A 17,044-nucleotide genomic window follows, 5' to 3' on the forward strand; every position below is an offset into this window, starting at 1 on the left:
AGCAGGTGAACAGGCCTGTGTGGAAGGGTGCTCGGTTGGGAAATGGAAAAAATGAAAACAAAATGAAATAATTTATTTTTTATTTTACTTTCGCCTTTTATTTTATAAACAGAATCTAAAATGAACTGCTGGACAGGGTTCAAGGTCTATGACATTCTTTACAAGATGACGGATGTGACGAGCGGCAATGACACGGCCAGCCGCGAGCCACAGCTGGTTTCGCTGTTGCCCTGACCGGTACCGGTAGGGCTGGGCGACGGCGAAGCCGAAGATGAAGTGCTGACGCCGAGCGCGAGCGCTGCCACCAGGCCGCCCGAGTACGACCCTGCCTCGTCCACGAACTGGACGTCGGACAGCAGGCCGTACGACGCGTTCTCAGTGCCGGTGTAGATCGAGTCCTCGTCCAGCTGCGTGCGCGTGTCCGGGTTGGTGTTGTAGGGCGACAGCGCGTTGACGGCGTCGTTGAGCGACTCGTTGAAGAACAGCTGGCCCGTGTGGACCGTGGTGCCATTGATGTGGACCTTGAGGTGGATGTGGGTGTCGCGGCTCACGTAGTGGCCTGGAAAGATGGTGAGAAACGTGGCGAGGCCGTCGGCGTCGGTGAACTGGATGCCGCGGAGGAAGGTGGTGTTGTCCTTGGCCGGCGACGAGTCGGAGAGGCCACCGGCGCCGGCGGCCGTGTAGTGACTGTACATACCGAGCGCGTCGCAGTGCCACAGCGAGATCGACGCGTTGTAGATCGGTTCGCAGTCATCGACGTTCACCACCGTCAGCTTCAGTGTCAGCGGCACGCCTTCCTTCCCTTCGCTACACACACGACACAACACGACACGACACAACACAACACGGTCAGGTGCGCAGGAGTGGAAGAACCAGAGAATGCTGCGGACGTACGTGATGTTGGAGCGCACAGATGAGTCCCAATAGTAGGGACCCTCAGTCTCCTCGGGCTGGAGGAGGCAGGCGCTGGTGGCCCGCTTGCAGCTGGGAATGTAGCGGGCCACGCCCGATCTGCACGCGCAACACCGGACGTTAGCTCTCCAAACCAAACCACAAGTCCTGAACAACCTCTCCATCGGTGGTCGTGGGGCGCACGTACGGGCACGATGGCCGTCGACCAAAGAGATCGCCATGAGGCAGAGCAGTGTGAGGGCCATCAGGCACAGCGATACGCGGTGGAGCAGCAACATGGGGTCAAGCGATTGCGGATTTGTGGGTTGGCGGGTTGGCGGTGGTTTGTTTCGGTGTGGTTGTTGATGGAGAATGGGCATGTTTTGCCAGATATATAGGTGGGCGCTTGTCTGCGGGGCTTAGAAGAAGCGGCGGGCTGAAAACTTGACAGTTGCCCGCACTCTCGCACCCCTGTTGTCGACTGTGGTGGTGGGCAAAAGGAAAGGCACATGTTGTGCGCACAGTGATTGGGCGAGCGGTTAAAAACAATTGTCCGACTCCGCCCTAATCAGCGACCGCAATGCAGTTCAAGCACACTCATTGGGTCCGCCACCACCACAAGCCTCAGATTCCTCTCTACTTCCTGTCCCTGTGTTGAGTACTGCGTCAGAAGAAGAAGACGAACCAACCGAGATCCAATCAAGCAATTCATTCGGGGGTAGCAGACGTGCTTTTTGGGCGGTTTGCTGGTGGTCTCCTCCTGCTCGAGCTCCGTTCCCTCCGCCTGGAAGTACAGCCGCTTCACCTCGCGGATGCTGCACCCCCCCCAATGTAAGCCCACATTGCTCTTGTCGACCGAGTGATGAACACCCATGGGCTTGGGGGTTGGGGGGGGGTACAAGAGGGTCCGCTCGTGCTTGTTGTCGACCAGGTAGGTGACGGAGCTCTTGACCTGCTTGCGCTCGGCGGACTTGGTGTCGACGGTGATGGAGAAGGCCTGCGGGTCGTCCGCGTAGGTGGTCACCCGCTGCAGATCTGATATCGGGAACGCCCACTACACAACCCCACACTTTGTGAGTCCACAACACACGACACACGCACACGCGCACACACAGAGACACACACGACACGACACGACACGACACGACACGACACGACACGAAGACACACACGACACGACACGACACGACACACACGACACACGACAGGCGAGGCAACAGGGGAGGGGGGAAGGAGACCTTGCACTTCTGGGGTTCGATTCTTCGGCCAACCATGCGTGCCTCGAAGTTGTACATCTTCTTGTCGGTCAGCACGACGAAGCGGATCTGGAGCTTGCCCTTTCGGTTGCGCTTGGTCAGGAACAGGTGGTTCTGGTAGTACTCGGTCGGCGGGATGCTCTCGATCTCGCCTGGCGAGTAGAGAGGGAAAGGCCCGGGCGGCGGTGCAAGCACACAGAATGGCGGTGAGAGATGAGGATGAGAGTGTAGTGGTGGTGCGTCATACAATAGTGCGACGATGTGATGGAATTTCTAAATATATATATATATGCAATGCGTGGAAGTATATACATACATTCGAGGTGGGCTTGCCATGTGTCGACGAGATTGGTGCGCATCACGGAGAAGAGTTCGTCCTTCTCGTCGGTGGTGGCGCAGATGAAGTCCCTCGGGATCAGGAAGTTCGACGCCGTCTCGCCCGCGCCCCAGCCCTTCACCTGCAATCGGCACCGTGTGAGCACGATACGATACACACGACACACGACATGACACACGACACGACACGACACGACACGACACGACACGACACGACACGACACGACACGACACGACACGACACGACACACACGACACACGGCTTCTTGGTACTGACACCTTTTCTTTGGAGACTTTGCCGTGGGCGGACACGCTGATCAGGAAGACGCGGACGAGGTTCTTCTCCAGCTTGTGGACGGAATGGATCTCCCTGAAGTCCCATCGTCGCACCTCTGGTGGCGCACCAGCTGAATCGTCGGCCACCTCGTAGAGCGCCTGATCGCTCACCACCACGCCAACGCTTTGCTCTTTGGTTGCGTCGACAACCACCAAAAAAGATTGATTATTCTTCTTCCCTGTAGGGTTGATGAATCAATTCACTCCAGTAAAGGTGGGAAGACAGATACCTTGGCCCTTCCTGCGTGCCGTGTGCTGGAGGATGAAGCGTTCGCCATCAACCACCGCGCCAGCCTGCCGCACCACCTCCCACGTCATGTTGTTTATATTAAAATCTTAATTAATTGATCAGCGGAAAATCAAGAGAAAATAATTTTCTCTCTACCACTTTTTCCAGCCACAACCTTCATGTGCAAGGTGGCTCTTCTTCCCCGCACCCACTAGCCCACGTCCACCTGGCTTCCTGAAGAGACGAACAGAAGAGGGTAGAAGTCGTTGTACGTAGGGGGTTACTTTATTGTAGAAGGAGAGGAGAGGTGGTGATGAATGGGAAGAAGGGAACAGGAACAGAATAACCGTGAGAGTCACTGGTGAAGGGAGAACGGAAGAGGAGATGGAGATGGAAAGAGAGAGAGAACGAGAGAGGAGTCGTGTATAACGTTGGGGTTGGGGTGAGGGGTGGATAGCTCGAGAAGGGTCAGACGAGAGCTAGAGGGGAGGTGGTGTCGTTGTCGTGTTGTTGATGAAGTGGTGGTGTTGAGACCGAGATCGGGAAATCGGAAATGTGATGTGAGAGCGGACCAGAGCGAGTGGGGGTAGCAGTAGCAGTAGCAGTGGTGAGGAGGACGCTGATCGAGCGAAGAAGAACGAAGTTACAGGGTGGGTAGGTTGAATATTCACACTTGCTGCTCGCGCTTACTGGTAGCCAGCGAAGCCCTGGGCGAATCCCATAGAGGAGGCGCCGGCGCCGGGAGCTGGGGCGTGCTGCGAGCCCTTGGAGAAGGTCACGCGCAGGTGGTGGTCGTGGAGCTGGGCGTTGTGCGTGTAGAGCAGTGCCTCGATACCCTCCGTCGTGGAGGCCATCTCGACGTGACCCATACGCCTGTCCTTACTGCTTGGTCAAAAGATGAAAAGGAGGTGAGAATGGAAAATCATTAATAAAATCATAAATCAAATCGTGTGGGGGAAAAAAATCAAAGATGAGAAGGAGGGAAGCGTACGCGAAGAATCTGAAAGAGAGGACGCGACCGTATTGAGCAAAAAGATTCTTGATGTCCTCTTCGGAGGCGGAGGCGGGGATGTTGGAGACGTGGAGAACGGAGCCGGGAGGGAAGATGTGCTGGAAGTTCTTGCTGCCGGCGACCTTGAAGCGATGGAGGGGCGAGCCGGTGTAGTCTTTCGTGAGGTGGGCGCCCTCGGTGCCCTCGCGCGGCATCGCGATCGTGTTGTGCTTGGAGAAGTTGATCGTGAGCGTGCGGCCGAAGAGGGGGGCCTGGTTGAGATTGGCCAGCGCAGTCTCGGCCTGCTGAGGCGTGGCGAACTGGACGAGGGCCGTGTCGGTCTTGTTGTACAAAATCTTGACTCGGAGGACATCGCCGTAGACGCCGAAGAGGGTGAAGAGGACGTCGGGCGTCACGCGCTCGGCCTCGAGGCCGTTGACGATGAGCACCGACGGCCCCATGCCCATCGCCATTCCGACGGCACCCTGCTTCTGGCCGTAGCCAAATGCGGCGGGGCTGACGTGGTAGCCGCCGTAGGAGGCGTCGGGGAAGAGGCCGAGGCCGAGGGGGTTGAGGGCACCGCCGAATTGGCCGACGGCGGGGCCGGCGGCATCACCCGAGGGCAGGTTGTTGTTGGTGAAGTCTCGGCTCTTGTCGTTGTTGTACTTGACGTTGAGCGAGGGCAGGTTGGAGTACTGGATGCGGAGGGTGCAGCAGCCGCTGTAGATGTTCTGGCCGTCGAGGGCCTGCTTGGCCGCCTGGGCCTGATTCTTGTCGCCCATCTGGATGAGGGCCTGGAAGCCCTTCTTCGAGAAGATGACGATCTTGTGGATGGCGCCGTACTTCGAGAAGACCTGGTGGAGGATGTCGATCGTGACCGGATAGACGAGATTGGTCACCGTCACGAGCAGGATGTGATTCGACTGCTCATCGCCAGTGGCCGTGTTCACCGCCTGATGCTGCGAGTACTGGAAGTAGACCGGCTTGCCGCGGATGTTGACCTGCGCCTGCGAGTAGCACTGGACCAGCGCGCTTGCGCTCTGCACGTCCTGCATCTGCACGAAGCCCTGGGTCTTGCCCTTGAGCAGCAGCACCTTCTCGACGCGGCCGAACGGGCAGGCGATCGTCACCAGCTCCTGCTCGGTACAGTCCATCGGGAGATTGCGCACATGGAGCACCGACGAGGGACCTGAGGGCGGATCCGACTTGGGCTTCTTCCGCAGGCTCTGCTCGGCGCTTCCATCGTAGTTGAACTGGTCCTGAGTTCTTTTGTTTTGAGAAAGGTCGCCAGAGAAGCTTTGATGAGGAAAAGGGAGAAAGGAATAAGATCGGCAGAAGGCAGAAATCAACGGGGTGGGCGATGGGAGATAGGCAATGGATAGGGGGGAAGAGAGTATGCAGAAAGGATAGACAGAGGAGACAGAAAGATCACGATGGTCACGAGAAGGGGATAGGAGCAGTACTCGTTGATCATTTTGAAGTTGATGGACAGAGGTAGGGGTAGATTGAATGGATGAAGTTGAAGGAAGAGTAGATCGAGTGGGGGAGGACGGAGTAGTCGGTAGAGAGCCGAAGATCGAGCGAAGATGGGAGGGGGGTGGAGGAGGGATGGGAAGCAGGGATCCGAAAGGGGGCGTGGGCGAAGCGGAGCGGACGCGGGAAAAAAGTAAAAATGTTTTGATTCGCGCCACGGAAGTCCGTTACGCTCTTCGGCCATTGGTACTCGCATTTTCGCCACCTTTTCATCTATGCAACAAAAGAAAATAAAAATAAATTCTTGTTTCACACTTATTTTTATTTTATTTTACGCATTTTCAGGACTGAAAAAGATGAGCAAACGGTGCTGGGGCGAGCAGCGCGACGTGCAGTCACCAGAAGGAGCCAGCAGTTCGGGCGACCGGTTGCAGCGTCGGAGGCCTAATAATGATTCACCCCAACCAGATTCGACGACGCGTGAGCGAAGTGCGGACTCTGGGCGTGGGCGTGACAGGGCCCGGGACAACGACACGCGCAGGCATGGTACCGGCAGCAGGCATGAGAGCGACTACGACCACCGCGACCAGAAGCGGCACCACTCCTCCCCAACCTCACGCTCGTCTTGTTCTACTTCCACTTCGTCGTCTTCTTCTTCTTCTTCTTCACGTTACACACCACTTTCGTCCTTCTCCTCCTCCTCCTCCTCTTCGGCTTTCTCTACATCGTCGCGATCGGTTGATGCCGTTCGACGCGACTGGCGACACATGCAGGACGCAAGCCATCATCATACACGCGACGGCCCGCAGCCGCGCAGCCGCTCCGAGCCGTCCGCCGCCGCCACGGAGCGCTACGCGTTCCCGCACGAGCCGTCCCGCGTCCCCAGGTGCTGCAACCACGCTCGGTTGCGCCTGCACGCCTACCGCATCGTCGTCCGACCAGTCTCTTCTGCGTCGCCAGCGGGCGGCAAGCCGACGGTGCTGGTGGATCGACGCGACGACGCCGGCGCGCGCAGCTACACGTTCGATGGCTTCACGCTGCTGTCGCACGAGCCCATCGAGCTCAGCGCACTGCCGCGGCTGCTCATCCAGGGTCCGGCCGAGCAGGGCGCCACCACCACCAGCGGAGGCGGCCGCAGCGAATACCACGCGCACCTCGAGCCGGAGGTCGAAGACGAGTTTGACCTTGATCGACTGCTGCGCGGCGAAGGCGGCGGAAACGATGACGGGATCGACGCGCTCGACTGGTTCCACACCTTCTTCTTCGGGGCGGTCCTGCAGCTCGACGATTTTCTCGACTACACGGCCGCGGGCGGCTGCCGGCGATTCCACCTCTTCCCGCGGTTCGTGAGCACCGAACCACCGACGCGGCTGATGAGCGCTGTCGGCCTGCGGCGCTGTATCACCGAGAGCCGGGTCAGCGCGCTCGAGCTCATACGGAGCATGTCCAGCCGCAGTGGGAGGTTGGGTGCGCCCCGCTCGGTGCTTGCCGCCTTCTCACGCAATGAGGCGGTACTAAAATGAGGACCGATCGCAGGGAGGAGGCGATCAGCGAGCGGCTGGTGGACCACATACTCCTGGTGGTCGATGGTACCGCGTTTCGCGCCGACGATGTCGATTTCTCAGAATCGCCCGCTATTCGATTCAACTCGCCCACCAAGGGGGTACACCACCAATCCGCAATCGCCCCGTGTTGGTGTAACATATTTACAATATGGCAATCGACATATTTGCATGCTAACACATCAGTGTCGTGCGCGAGCAGCGGCTTTCCTATCGACGGCACTGGGACGAAGAGCTGGGCGTCTCGGTGACGGACGACCAGCCGCTCATCCACCATTACCAGACCTACACAGACTCCGCTCCACACATTACCGTGCGCGCAGACTCCAAGCGATATCGGTACGTCGTTGCATGTCCGTGTGCGGTGGTGCGTGTGCGATAGTGCGCGGTGTGTGTTGTGCGCGCCCCCGTATCAGAATCTTTATTGTCGCTCTATCCAGAGACAAAAGGAACACGCAATCAGCCCCTGCGGCGGTCGCACTCGACGTCCATCCGCCCACGGGCTTCCACCTGCGCCGCGGGAAATGGCAGAAGCAGCCGCCCGAGGGCCACAACGCGACCCTTATTCGCCTCGTCCCCGAACTCTGCGACTGGACGCCACTTACCGCCCACATATGTCACGTAAGCACACGCGTGTCGTGCGTGTGTGTTGTGTGTCGTGTGCGTCTGTGTCGTGTCGTTGATCGCTCACGCTCCACGGGATCGACTTTTCAGGTGGGTTCCCTTTTGCCGGGCGTGATTCACCACATCAGGTTCTCGGCTTCGCTGAGCGCGTTTGAACTGATCCTGCCCGCACCCTTCAGCGACAAAGAGCTCCTCAAGAAGGCACCTCCCCCTCTTCCCCCAGGGACCGCGGCTCTCACGCGCTCGACATTTCTAACCGCACACAACACACACGACACACGACACGCGCCTCACGACACGCGCACAGGCGATCACGCATTCGTCGTACGCACAGTTCGTGAATGGCGGCGGAGTCGGGCATGTGCTCAATACGGTCGCGAGCCGAGTGGGCCGTCGCCGCCGTCGCCGGGAGGAAGGCGCGCATCGGCGCTGTGCGTCGCCCGGAGCGGGCGCCATCGCCCCGCGCGAGGGCGAAGTGCACCTCCCCAGCGTCATCCAGTACAGTCCCATCGAACACAACCAGCGCCTCGAGTACCTGGGCGACGCCGTCCTCGAGTTCATCTGCAGCGCCCACCTCTTTACTCAGGTCACCGCCGCACGACACACGCACCACCGCACACACACACAGCACACGCGCTGATGGTCTCTCTTTGTGTCGACACAGTTGCCGCAGCACGACGAGGGACCGCTGTCGCAGTATCGGTCGGGGCTCGTCAACAACCGGTTTCTGGCGTACCTCACCCAGAGACTGCATCTCGACGAACAGCTGTGCTACGCCGACGTGGCCGAGCTGACCCAAGGCGGCAAAGAAGGCAGGCGGAACATGCTCGCCGACTCCTTCGAGGCGCTCATTGGTTCGTTCAGTGTCGTGTGTCGTGTGTCGTGTGTCGTGTGTCGTGTGTCGTGTGTCGTGTGTCGACTGATCGGCGGAACGTGTCGCGCAGGAGCGCTATATCTCGACCAGGGGCTGGAGGCGTGCCGCGAGTTCTTCGCCGGCTGTTTGTTTTCGGAGTCCGAGGCCGACCTCCGCCGCATGTGGCTTCAACCTTGCGCCCACCCGCTACAGGTACTTGTGGGTGTGTGCGCGTGTGCGTAGGGATCACGTGACACGACAAACACGGCAAACACGCGCACACGCGCACACGCGCACTCACACGACAGGAAGGACCATCGGATCGGCATCTCATTGAGGCATCGCCCATCATGAAGGGCTACACCAAGCTCGAGGAGCAAACCGGCATCGAGTTCAAGCACATTCGGTTACTCGTGCAGGTCAGCGTCACCCACAATTATTTGTTTTATTGCATTTATTACCATAAAATAATTGTTACCATTTAAATATATTAATATAAATAATATTATTTATATTTATTGCGTCTATTTATTTGCTGACGTGTTGGGTCCAGGCCTTCACGCACTCGTCTCTGACCGACGACTGCGACACGCTCAAGCTGGGCACCAGCCAGCGCCTCGAGTTCTTGGGCGACGCCGTGCTGCAGTACGTCGTGACCGCCTGTCTCTACGCCCACTACCCCGACCAAAACGAGGGCCAACTCACGGTACACCCCGCTCTTCCTCCTCCGCCATATTCGACAGCTCGCCACTTGGGCGCCACTCACTTCGGCTCTCTCCCACTCTCACTCTCTCTCTCTCTCGTGTGTCGTGTGTTGTGTGCGTGTCGTGTGTGGCGTGCGTGTCGTGCGTATGTTTGCACGTGCGGACAGCAATACCGAGTTGCGCTGGTGAACAACCAAGTGCTGGGGCGCATCGGAAAGGACCTGGGCTTCGGGCCCTTCATCCGCTACCTGCCGAGCACCAAGGAGCAGACCGGCGTCACCGACAGCATGATCGCCGACTGCGTCGAGGGTGCCCGCACCACACCGTCTCCACCGTTTCCCCCCTTGGGCCTCCTCTCTCACCCTGCACGCCTGTGTCGTGTGCGGTATGCGTGTGTGTCGTGTCGTGTCGTGCGTTGTGTGCAGCGTTCATTGGTGCGCTGTTCCTGGAAAAGGGCCTGGAGGTGGTCGAGGCGTTCGTGCGCGTGGTGTTCCTCCCGCGTCTTGAGGACATGCTCGCCACCCGGCAGTACCTCGACCCCAAGTCCCGCCTCTCCCAGCGCCACCGATCAGCTCCCCCCACCTACACGTACGCCTGCGCTTCCCCTCCCCCCAATCGATCTCTTCCCATGCAATGCCCTCGTCTCACCCTCAATTCAATCGTGCTGTGTGCGGGTCGGGGCAGGTTGCTGAGCGAAACGGGACCGGCGCACATGCGTAAGTTCGTGGTGGGGGTCACGGTGCGTGGCCGGCTCAAGGGCAAGGGCAGCGGCTACACCCGCGTCAGCGCCGAACAGAGTACGCCGCGCCATCGTTTCATTCATTCATTCATGCGTTCATTCATTCATTTATGGTGTTGGGTGTTGCTGGTTTGTACAGATGCGGCCAACGACGCGCTTAGCCGGGACTGACTGGCTGGCTGATGTCTCACAGCTTCAACTGAACTGTTGAACAACATCACGCATTTTGCTGCCTGTGGCCACTCTTGTGCGTGCGCACCTTTGTCAATTGGCAATGAGGAATGGAGAGCAGTGTGGTCATCAGGCAATCTATCTACACAGGCCAAGGTGACCAGATGAACCAAAATACAAGCAGATAGGGTGGGAAAGAGATGAAGAGGAGGAGGAGGAGGAAGAACAACTGCTTTAGGAACTGGGTGAAGAGGAAGAGGATGGAGATGAAGAGGAAGAGGAAGAGGAAGCTGGTGTGTCGCTGGAAGGAGAAGAAGACAGAACAGGCGCGGAGGACGAGGAAGAAGAGGACGAAGATGTAGAGGAGGAGGAGGAGGAGGACGTTGAGAGTGAAGGTGATGGAGATGAAGAGGAGCCAGGCGTCGTCGAGTCCGAGCGGCTCTGTGGCCAGTCCCACTTGAGCGGCTTCACCCGGAACTGCGGCGGCGGCAGCACGACGGCGGACATCGTCGGCGGTGGCGGCGAAGGGAAAGAGAGGGGAGACGGTGAAGTGGACGATGATGATGAAGTGGAGGAGGACGGAAGGAGCGAGCGAAGTGGAGGGAAGGGCAGCGGAACGACATTCTTGGTGTGGGCGAGCTCGATGAGGAACTCGCGCGGTGGCGGCTGCGTGAAGGAGTAGTTGACGCGCGACTGGATGGCCAGACGTACGTCGTCGAGGTCGAGCACGGACGCCTTGCCGGCGTGGTTGGCGTAGATGGCGGCGTCTTCGAGCACCTCGCGCACGTAGCGGTGCATGAACTCGAGCAGCTGCGGGATGACACGGCCCTCGACCTCGTCGATTCCCATCGATTTGAGGATCTGCGCGATGATCTTGGCATCGTTGGGCAGATCGCCAGACTTGACCACCTCGTCCATGAGCTGGCCGTGATGTTGAGGCTGATGATGGCCATTCGCATGCGCTGCAGAGCCCTTTCGCTTGGAGGCCGCCCCGGCTGAAGATGAAGACGAGGAGGAGGGATTGTGGTGCGTCGCTGACGATGTGGAAAGGGAGAGGGAAGGGGGGGCTAGTGCATTTTTGACACCGGCAAGCGCGTTCGATTTCGATCCAGCTGGATCGGGGCCGGCAGACGTAGTGTCGAATGCTGTCTTCGTTGCCGTTCCATTCATGGCTGCCCTCCCTTGAATAATGAGAATGCGCCCTCGAAATCAACACAACAAAATGGTCTGCGTCGAAATCCCCAAAAATCACCTTTTCTTCATTCATTTTTTGGCGCCAACGCAAATTGGCCGGAGAAAATGAGTGAGAAAATAGAAGATCAGCGGGCAGTGAGAAGTTCAATTGGAGTTGAAGGAGGCGAAGCACGATGTCCAAGTTCGAGTTTGTGTCGCCCGAGGGGCTGCGCATGGATGGCCGACGACCGGGCGAGCTGCGTCGGATAGAGGCCAAGATGGGCGTGGTGAGCAAGGCAGATGGCTCCGCGCTCTTCCGGCAGGGCAACACGCAAGTCCTGGCCACCATTTACGGACCAAAGGAGGTATGCAAGCACAAGTTCATTCTTAAATTGCATCAAATCATTTCTAATCTCGCCCCATTAACTACAATCGCTGCAGCCTGAGGAAAAATCTCGGACATTGCACGATCGTGCCATCATACAGTGCGAGTACAGCATCGTACGTGATCTTGCCACCCCTTGTCGCGCTGTACGTCCGCCTTGACATACTGGTTCATCTCACTTTCTCTGCTTGGTGCTACCCAAGGCTGGCTTTGCCAGTGGCGAGCGCAAGAGCAAGAAGACAGACAAGTACGTGTTGACCACCCTTCTTGCTCTGTGCGCAACTCTTGGGCAGTTGCAGTAGCTGTCCCTTGTCGCTTCACTTGAAGTGCACGGTCTCACCTTCGTTTCGCGTTCGCTTTCTCTTTCTCTTTCTCTCATTAGAAAAACTGTGGAGCTGGGCATGCTCATTCGACAGACGTTCGAATCGGTGGTGATGACCGCCCTCTACCCTCGTTCACAGATCGATATCTATGTCCAGGTCCTCCAGTCAGACGGCGGTTCGTTCATGTCCCTTCGCCCTCATGAATTCATTGCATTATGGGTGCTTGATGCAACTCTGACATGAGCGCTCATCATCATCGTCGTTGTCATCTGTTATGCTTTTTGGATCTATCCCACTAGGCGCGCTGAGCGCGGCCATCAACGCCACGACGCTGGCGATGATAGATGCCGGTGTGCCAATGCGTGACTTCATCACATCATGCTCTGCCGCCTTCATCTCTGGCACACCTCTCCTCGGTATCCTCTCCGCCCTTCATCACCCCGCCAGCGTTCATGGCGTTCACTTCATTCATCATCTCATTGTTTCTCTCTCTCTCTGCAGATCCCAACTTTGTGGAGAACACGGCAGGCGGGCCAGAGCTGCTGGTGGCGATCGAGCCCAAGAGCCAGCTGGTGGTGTCGATGGAGATGGAGAGCAAGCTGCCCATGGAGATGTACGAGCGGGTCGCCAAGCTGGCCATCGACGGCTGCAACCTTATCTACCGAGTGCTCACCGACGAGGTGCGCGACTACACGCTCCAGCTGTACCAGGCCAGATCCGGTATCGGCAGCGCTTGATGAACATGACCAAGACACAAAGACCCAAGAAGATCCAACAATCTAGTGCTTGTGTGAAGGTGCTGCTCTCTTTATGTACACGCGCTTCTCGTTCCTCTACAAACAAAAATAATCTCGTGATGGCGGCTCGTCGAATCATGTGAGCCGAAAGATCTTGAGCGTCCTTTCCATGAGACCCTCGGTCGTTTGCTGCACCTTGGTGTCGAGCTCCTCGATCTCGCGAGTCTGCTTCTCGAGCTCGCCGCCCATGTCCATTCCCAATTGGCGGAGGCGCTCGATTCTCTCATCCATTTGATCGAGATGGGAGTCCGTCTCCTCCCAGAATCTCTTCGCTTCGGGATCCACGAATAGGGAACTCACGGATGCTGTACTCGTTGGAGGAGCAGACGTGGGACGTGGGCGGGTAGCAGCGCTTGCTCCGGCTCGCGGTTCGATCTGCCGTGTCGTAGAAGATGATGAAGAGGTAGTCGGGTAGGCTGGGCCGGGAGCCACGATCTTGTTGTAGAGAGCGCCCATCCACGATCCCATCCCGCGTAGCAGGCGATCGCTTTCCTTCATGTGCCCATCCATTGAGTCCAAGCGATGACTCGCGCGCCGCAGCTGCTCGCCCTGTCGATCGAGCTCTACCATGGTATCCACCCCCGTCGCGAGCGAATTGTCGAGCATCTGGAGTGATCTTTTTCGCACTTTCCCTCGCCTCGTCCATCTTTCGTTCCATTTGCCTCCGCTGCGCGCTTTGGTCGATATCTTCATCTTCTTCCCTTTCTGCCACGCCGATTGTTGGTTGTGTCCGTATCGCGCTCCTACTCTCCGTCGCGAAGATACTCCTCCTGTCCCTCGCAGCCGTGCTCGTCATCTTCCTGCAAATCTGTGAAGCAAAAGCAAGGATTGAATCTCAAAAAGAGGGCCAGATCCCCACTTCCTCGCTTCTCCTTCTTCCTCCTCTGAAACCACTTCTGGCTCTGCTTTTCGCGGAATCGAAACTATGGAATGCAAAAAAGCGTTTTAAAATGCAAAAATTGAATATTTCCATACTGCCACGAGATCTCGCTCAAGTTTCCCACAAGAATTCTTGTTTTTATGCGGATCCTGGCTTATCGGGGGAAGACCAACCACAGTTTTGCCAGCGACGTGCTCGATTGGCCAGACCGCGAAGCCTCTCCTGCAGCGAAGCGGGAGGAGAAACGGCGCGAGAGAGAGTGCGTGGCAGTGCGAGGAAAAGAGGAGAGACCGGCAGGAGGAAGCAAAAGGGGAAGCTCACCACACAAAAAGAGGAGGAGTAATACCCACACCGAGCTCCGGACGACGACGACAGACACCGCCGCCGCTTATCTCTTCGCGACACCCAACTGCACACCATGGTACGCGAGCTCACTTCCACTCCCTCAACAAAGAGCGAAGCGACAGTGTCGTTTTCGCGTTCGTTCTTTGTCTCCTCTGTTCGTTCTTTTCCTGTCCATCTCCTTCTTTCCGTTTTGCCTTCTTCATCCTTCACCACCTCCTGTCCGTGCATCACTTCCACCAAAAAGGGAACTGAAGTGTGCCAAGCAAACAACATGGTTTGACGCACGGGAAATTATCGAAACCACCTCTGGCCAAGGTCGAGGGAGGTCCTGGTGGTAATCTTCAGGTTCCCCCAGAGATTAATCTCTTCATCTTCCTCTTTCCCCTTCCCTCCGTTTTCGGGGCGGAACATAAGCCGGACATAAATTCACCAATCGGCACGCGTTACCCAGAAAGATGGTAAATTAGACTTAAATTAAGACTTTAATCACCGGCTACAGATCTCTCCCTTCTTTCCTTATCCGGAGCTTTTAGTGAGCTTTAACTGAACCTCACAGCCAATAATGAAGTGCGACAGTAGTTCCGCGACCTTTACGCATCCGTTTTTTTGCTTTTGGGTCCCAACATTCCGTCGTATGCTCACCTTCTTCCTCACCTCCACCAGTCCCGGTTGAAGAAGTACCACCTCCCGCACGACGGCTACAAATGGCGCTCGGACGGACGGGACAAGAAATGGCCCCAGACCACCAAGATCTACTACAAGTGCATCTCCGTTGAAGGTCCGGAGCGCGCCGCACACACGCTCTTCATTTCGTCGTGTCTCACGCGTGTGTCGTGTGTGTTGTGTGCGTGTGTCGTGCGACAGGCTGTTCGGCCAAGCTGCACTTCTTCCCGCACACGAAGGAGATTCAGTACGTGGGCGAGCACAACCACCCCAAGGCCGGCGGCACCGGCGAGGAGGAAGAGGAGGAGGCGGTCGCCCCGGCCTCGCCCGCCACCGCCACCGTCGTGACCGTCGCCGCCTGCGCCGCCGTCATCCCGCCCGAGGTCTACCAGAGGCCCGTCCGCCAGTCCACCCGCCGCCAGCGAAGCTGTACGCGCGTCGTGTTGTGTCGTGTCGTGTCGTGTGTGCGATTATGGTGTGCGGTGTGTGCGGGAGGCTGAAGCGAGTGCGCGCGCAGGCGTGGACGCGATGTCGTATCTCGATGACGAGAGCGACGACCGCGAAGACGAAGAGGAGGAAGAGGAGGAGTACGACGATGAAGAGGCCTACGTCCCGCACAACTACCACTCCACCTCCACCTCGCCCGCCTCCAGCGACGTCGAGTCGTCACCTGGTACCACGACCCACCACCTCATCCGTGTGCGTGTGCGTGTGCGTGTGCGTGTGCGTGTGTGCGGTCGATGATCGCACGCGCTCACTCTATTGTGTGTGCACAGCTCGGTCACGAGCGGGCAGCATCGTGGCACGACCGCGCGCGAGGCCCGACCAGCAGCAGCTCGTCAACATCGAGGAAGACGTGGCCATCTTCCTCGGCGCCATGCAGTCCGAGCAGAAGAAGTACGCATACTTTGCATTCTTTACTTTTTGGTTGGTGTGTGCGATAAACATTGGCCAATGGACATACGTGAACAATATATTCATAGCAATATATTAATATTTATATTTCTTTTAAAATGATAGGGAGGTGAGCCCGACAGCGGTCTCACGGAAGCGGAAAGCCAACGACGAGAGCAGTCCCTACATGAGCGAGGCCGACGACGATGACGGAGGCCCGCCCAACACCGACAAGTACGCACTCTCCGCACACACACGACCGCACACGCGTGATTGCACACGCGCACGCACAACCGCACACGCGCGGTTGCTTACGCGATCTCTCCTCGTTGCGCGAACAGTAAGTGCCCGCACTGCGGGAAGGTGTTCCAGAACCGGAGTACGTTCGTGCACCACTGGCGGGTGGTGGTGCAGAGGGAGCAGCAGCGCGACTGCCCCATCTGCCACGAGATCATCTCCACGTGGTACAACATGAAGCGCCACCTCGGCAACGTCCACAAGTGGTCCACCCAGCAGATCGGTACAGCTCCTCCTCTCCATTCCTGCCACCGCACACGCACGACACACACCACCGCACACGCACACAGCTAATATTGGGGCGGCGCTGGGCTACAGAGAACGAACGGTCGCGAATAACGTCGCCGGCCTCGCCCCAGTTGGCCGAGCCACAGCACCTCCAAGTGCCCCCGCACCAGCCCCAGGTGCAGCAGCGGAGGAAAAAGGTCAAATCCGAAGAGGCCTCGCCGAACCTGGTGGGCACCTCGCCCCAGCTCCAGCCTCAGCCTCAGCCCCAGCTGCAGCCACTCAAGCAACAGCCGGCGGCGCAGTGGCCTGAGCGCTCGGCGACGGCGGTCGAGGTCAAGATGGAGGTGGTCTCGGCCGAAGAAGAAGAAGAAAACGACGAAGAGGGCGCCGACGGGGACGAGACCACGAAGCCTTCGAGCATTCGATCGCGACGTGCCCGCAAGGCCGCGGCGGCGGCCGCCCGGAATTGCGGGAGTTGCGGCGATGGCGATGGCGCTGGCGGGCGTGTGGAGAGTATGCTCGAGCGGCTGATGGCCCTCTACGAGCAGGACCGCGCCGGGCGATGCGGCGGCGAAGCGGAGGTGCGGGAGCAGCAGCTGCGACATCAACAACATCAACAACAGCAGGTGCAGCTGCAGATGAAGGAGCAGGAGCTGCGGCTGCGCGAAGAGCGGGTCGAGATGCGCGAGCGCGAGCTGGAGCAGCGCGAGCGGGACCAGCTCGCCCGACTCCACCTGCGCGAGGAGGCCATGCTCCTGCGCGAGCGCGAGCTGGAGCTGGTCATCCGCGAGCGCACCCTCGCGTTGGCCCTCACCTCGGCTGCCACGCCGGCCCAACAGTGAACTTAGCTGGCGACACACTACCATGAAAACGAAATACATTTCAAACTTGTTT

At 58.2% G+C, this 17,044-nt stretch overlaps 8 protein-coding genes across 8 annotated transcripts; 3 read left to right on the top strand and 5 right to left on the bottom strand.

The window, feature by feature from the left end:
- Positions 1-158: 158 nt before the first annotated feature.
- On the bottom strand, positions 159-1,190 carry ACA1_290970 (dioxygenase subfamily protein; the record flags this gene model as incomplete). Its single annotated transcript, XM_004368017.1, has 3 exons — positions 159-807; positions 895-1,011; positions 1,096-1,190. 3 exons carry the CDS (start codon positions 1,188-1,190, stop codon positions 159-161), a joined length of 861 nt encoding a protein of 286 aa, XP_004368074.1.
- Positions 1,191-1,527: 337 nt separating this feature from the next.
- ACA1_290980 (uncharacterized protein) lies at positions 1,528-3,137 on the bottom strand (the record flags this gene model as incomplete). Its single annotated transcript, XM_004368018.1, is given in 8 exon segments — positions 1,528-1,552; positions 1,581-1,706; positions 1,791-1,918; positions 2,130-2,299; positions 2,464-2,605; positions 2,757-2,875; positions 2,888-2,950; positions 3,050-3,137. The coding sequence occupies 8 exon segments, from the start codon at positions 3,135-3,137 to the stop codon at positions 1,528-1,530; spliced, it is 861 nt and encodes a 286-aa protein (XP_004368075.1).
- A 597-nt stretch (positions 3,138-3,734) lies between these two features.
- ACA1_290990 (hnRNPL/PTB/hephaestus splicing factor subfamily protein) lies at positions 3,735-5,768 on the bottom strand (the record flags this gene model as incomplete). Its single annotated transcript, XM_004368019.1, has 3 exons — positions 3,735-3,930; positions 4,040-5,305; positions 5,503-5,768. 3 exons carry the CDS (start codon positions 5,766-5,768, stop codon positions 3,735-3,737), a joined length of 1,728 nt encoding a protein of 575 aa, XP_004368076.1.
- A 511-nt stretch (positions 5,769-6,279) lies between these two features.
- On the top strand, positions 6,280-10,165 carry ACA1_291000 (ribonuclease III, putative; the record flags this gene model as incomplete). Its single annotated transcript, XM_004368020.1, has 13 exons — positions 6,280-6,974; positions 7,049-7,175; positions 7,277-7,413; positions 7,515-7,695; positions 8,033-8,284; positions 8,363-8,552; positions 8,643-8,764; positions 8,860-8,970; positions 9,105-9,257; positions 9,423-9,564; positions 9,681-9,843; positions 9,940-10,052; positions 10,134-10,165. 13 exons carry the CDS (start codon positions 6,280-6,282, stop codon positions 10,163-10,165), a joined length of 2,418 nt encoding a protein of 805 aa, XP_004368077.1.
- A 467-nt stretch (positions 10,166-10,632) lies between these two features.
- On the bottom strand, positions 10,633-11,083 carry ACA1_291010 (TAF9 RNA polymerase II, TATA box binding protein (TBP)associated factor, putative; the record flags this gene model as incomplete). Its single annotated transcript, XM_004368021.1, has 2 exons — positions 10,633-10,642; positions 10,710-11,083. 2 exons carry the CDS (start codon positions 11,081-11,083, stop codon positions 10,633-10,635), a joined length of 384 nt encoding a protein of 127 aa, XP_004368078.1.
- Positions 11,084-11,532: 449 nt separating this feature from the next.
- ACA1_291020 (exosome complex exonuclease rrp41, putative) lies at positions 11,533-12,783 on the top strand (the record flags this gene model as incomplete). Its single annotated transcript, XM_004368022.1, has 5 exons — positions 11,533-11,703; positions 11,927-11,970; positions 12,106-12,221; positions 12,346-12,396; positions 12,548-12,783. 5 exons carry the CDS (start codon positions 11,533-11,535, stop codon positions 12,781-12,783), a joined length of 618 nt encoding a protein of 205 aa, XP_004368079.1.
- A 135-nt stretch (positions 12,784-12,918) lies between these two features.
- Positions 12,919-13,341, bottom strand: ACA1_291030 (uncharacterized protein; the record flags this gene model as incomplete). Its single annotated transcript, XM_004368023.1, has 2 exons — positions 12,919-13,148; positions 13,179-13,341. 2 exons carry the CDS (start codon positions 13,339-13,341, stop codon positions 12,919-12,921), a joined length of 393 nt encoding a protein of 130 aa, XP_004368080.1.
- Positions 13,342-14,630: 1,289 nt separating this feature from the next.
- Positions 14,631-16,992, top strand: ACA1_291040 (WRKY DNA -binding domain containing protein; the record flags this gene model as incomplete). Its single annotated transcript, XM_004368024.1, has 8 exons — positions 14,631-14,684; positions 14,732-14,846; positions 14,933-15,160; positions 15,249-15,404; positions 15,508-15,628; positions 15,752-15,859; positions 15,967-16,145; positions 16,241-16,992. The coding sequence occupies 8 exons, from the start codon at positions 14,631-14,633 to the stop codon at positions 16,990-16,992; spliced, it is 1,713 nt and encodes a 570-aa protein (XP_004368081.1).
- Between the last annotated feature and the right edge of the window lie 52 nt (positions 16,993-17,044).

The sequence above is a fragment of the Acanthamoeba castellanii genome (genome assembly GCF_000313135.1).
Source record: "Acanthamoeba castellanii str. Neff unplaced genomic scaffold scf7180000084777, whole genome shotgun sequence".
NCBI classification, from domain to species: domain Eukaryota; phylum Discosea; order Longamoebia; family Acanthamoebidae; genus Acanthamoeba; species Acanthamoeba castellanii.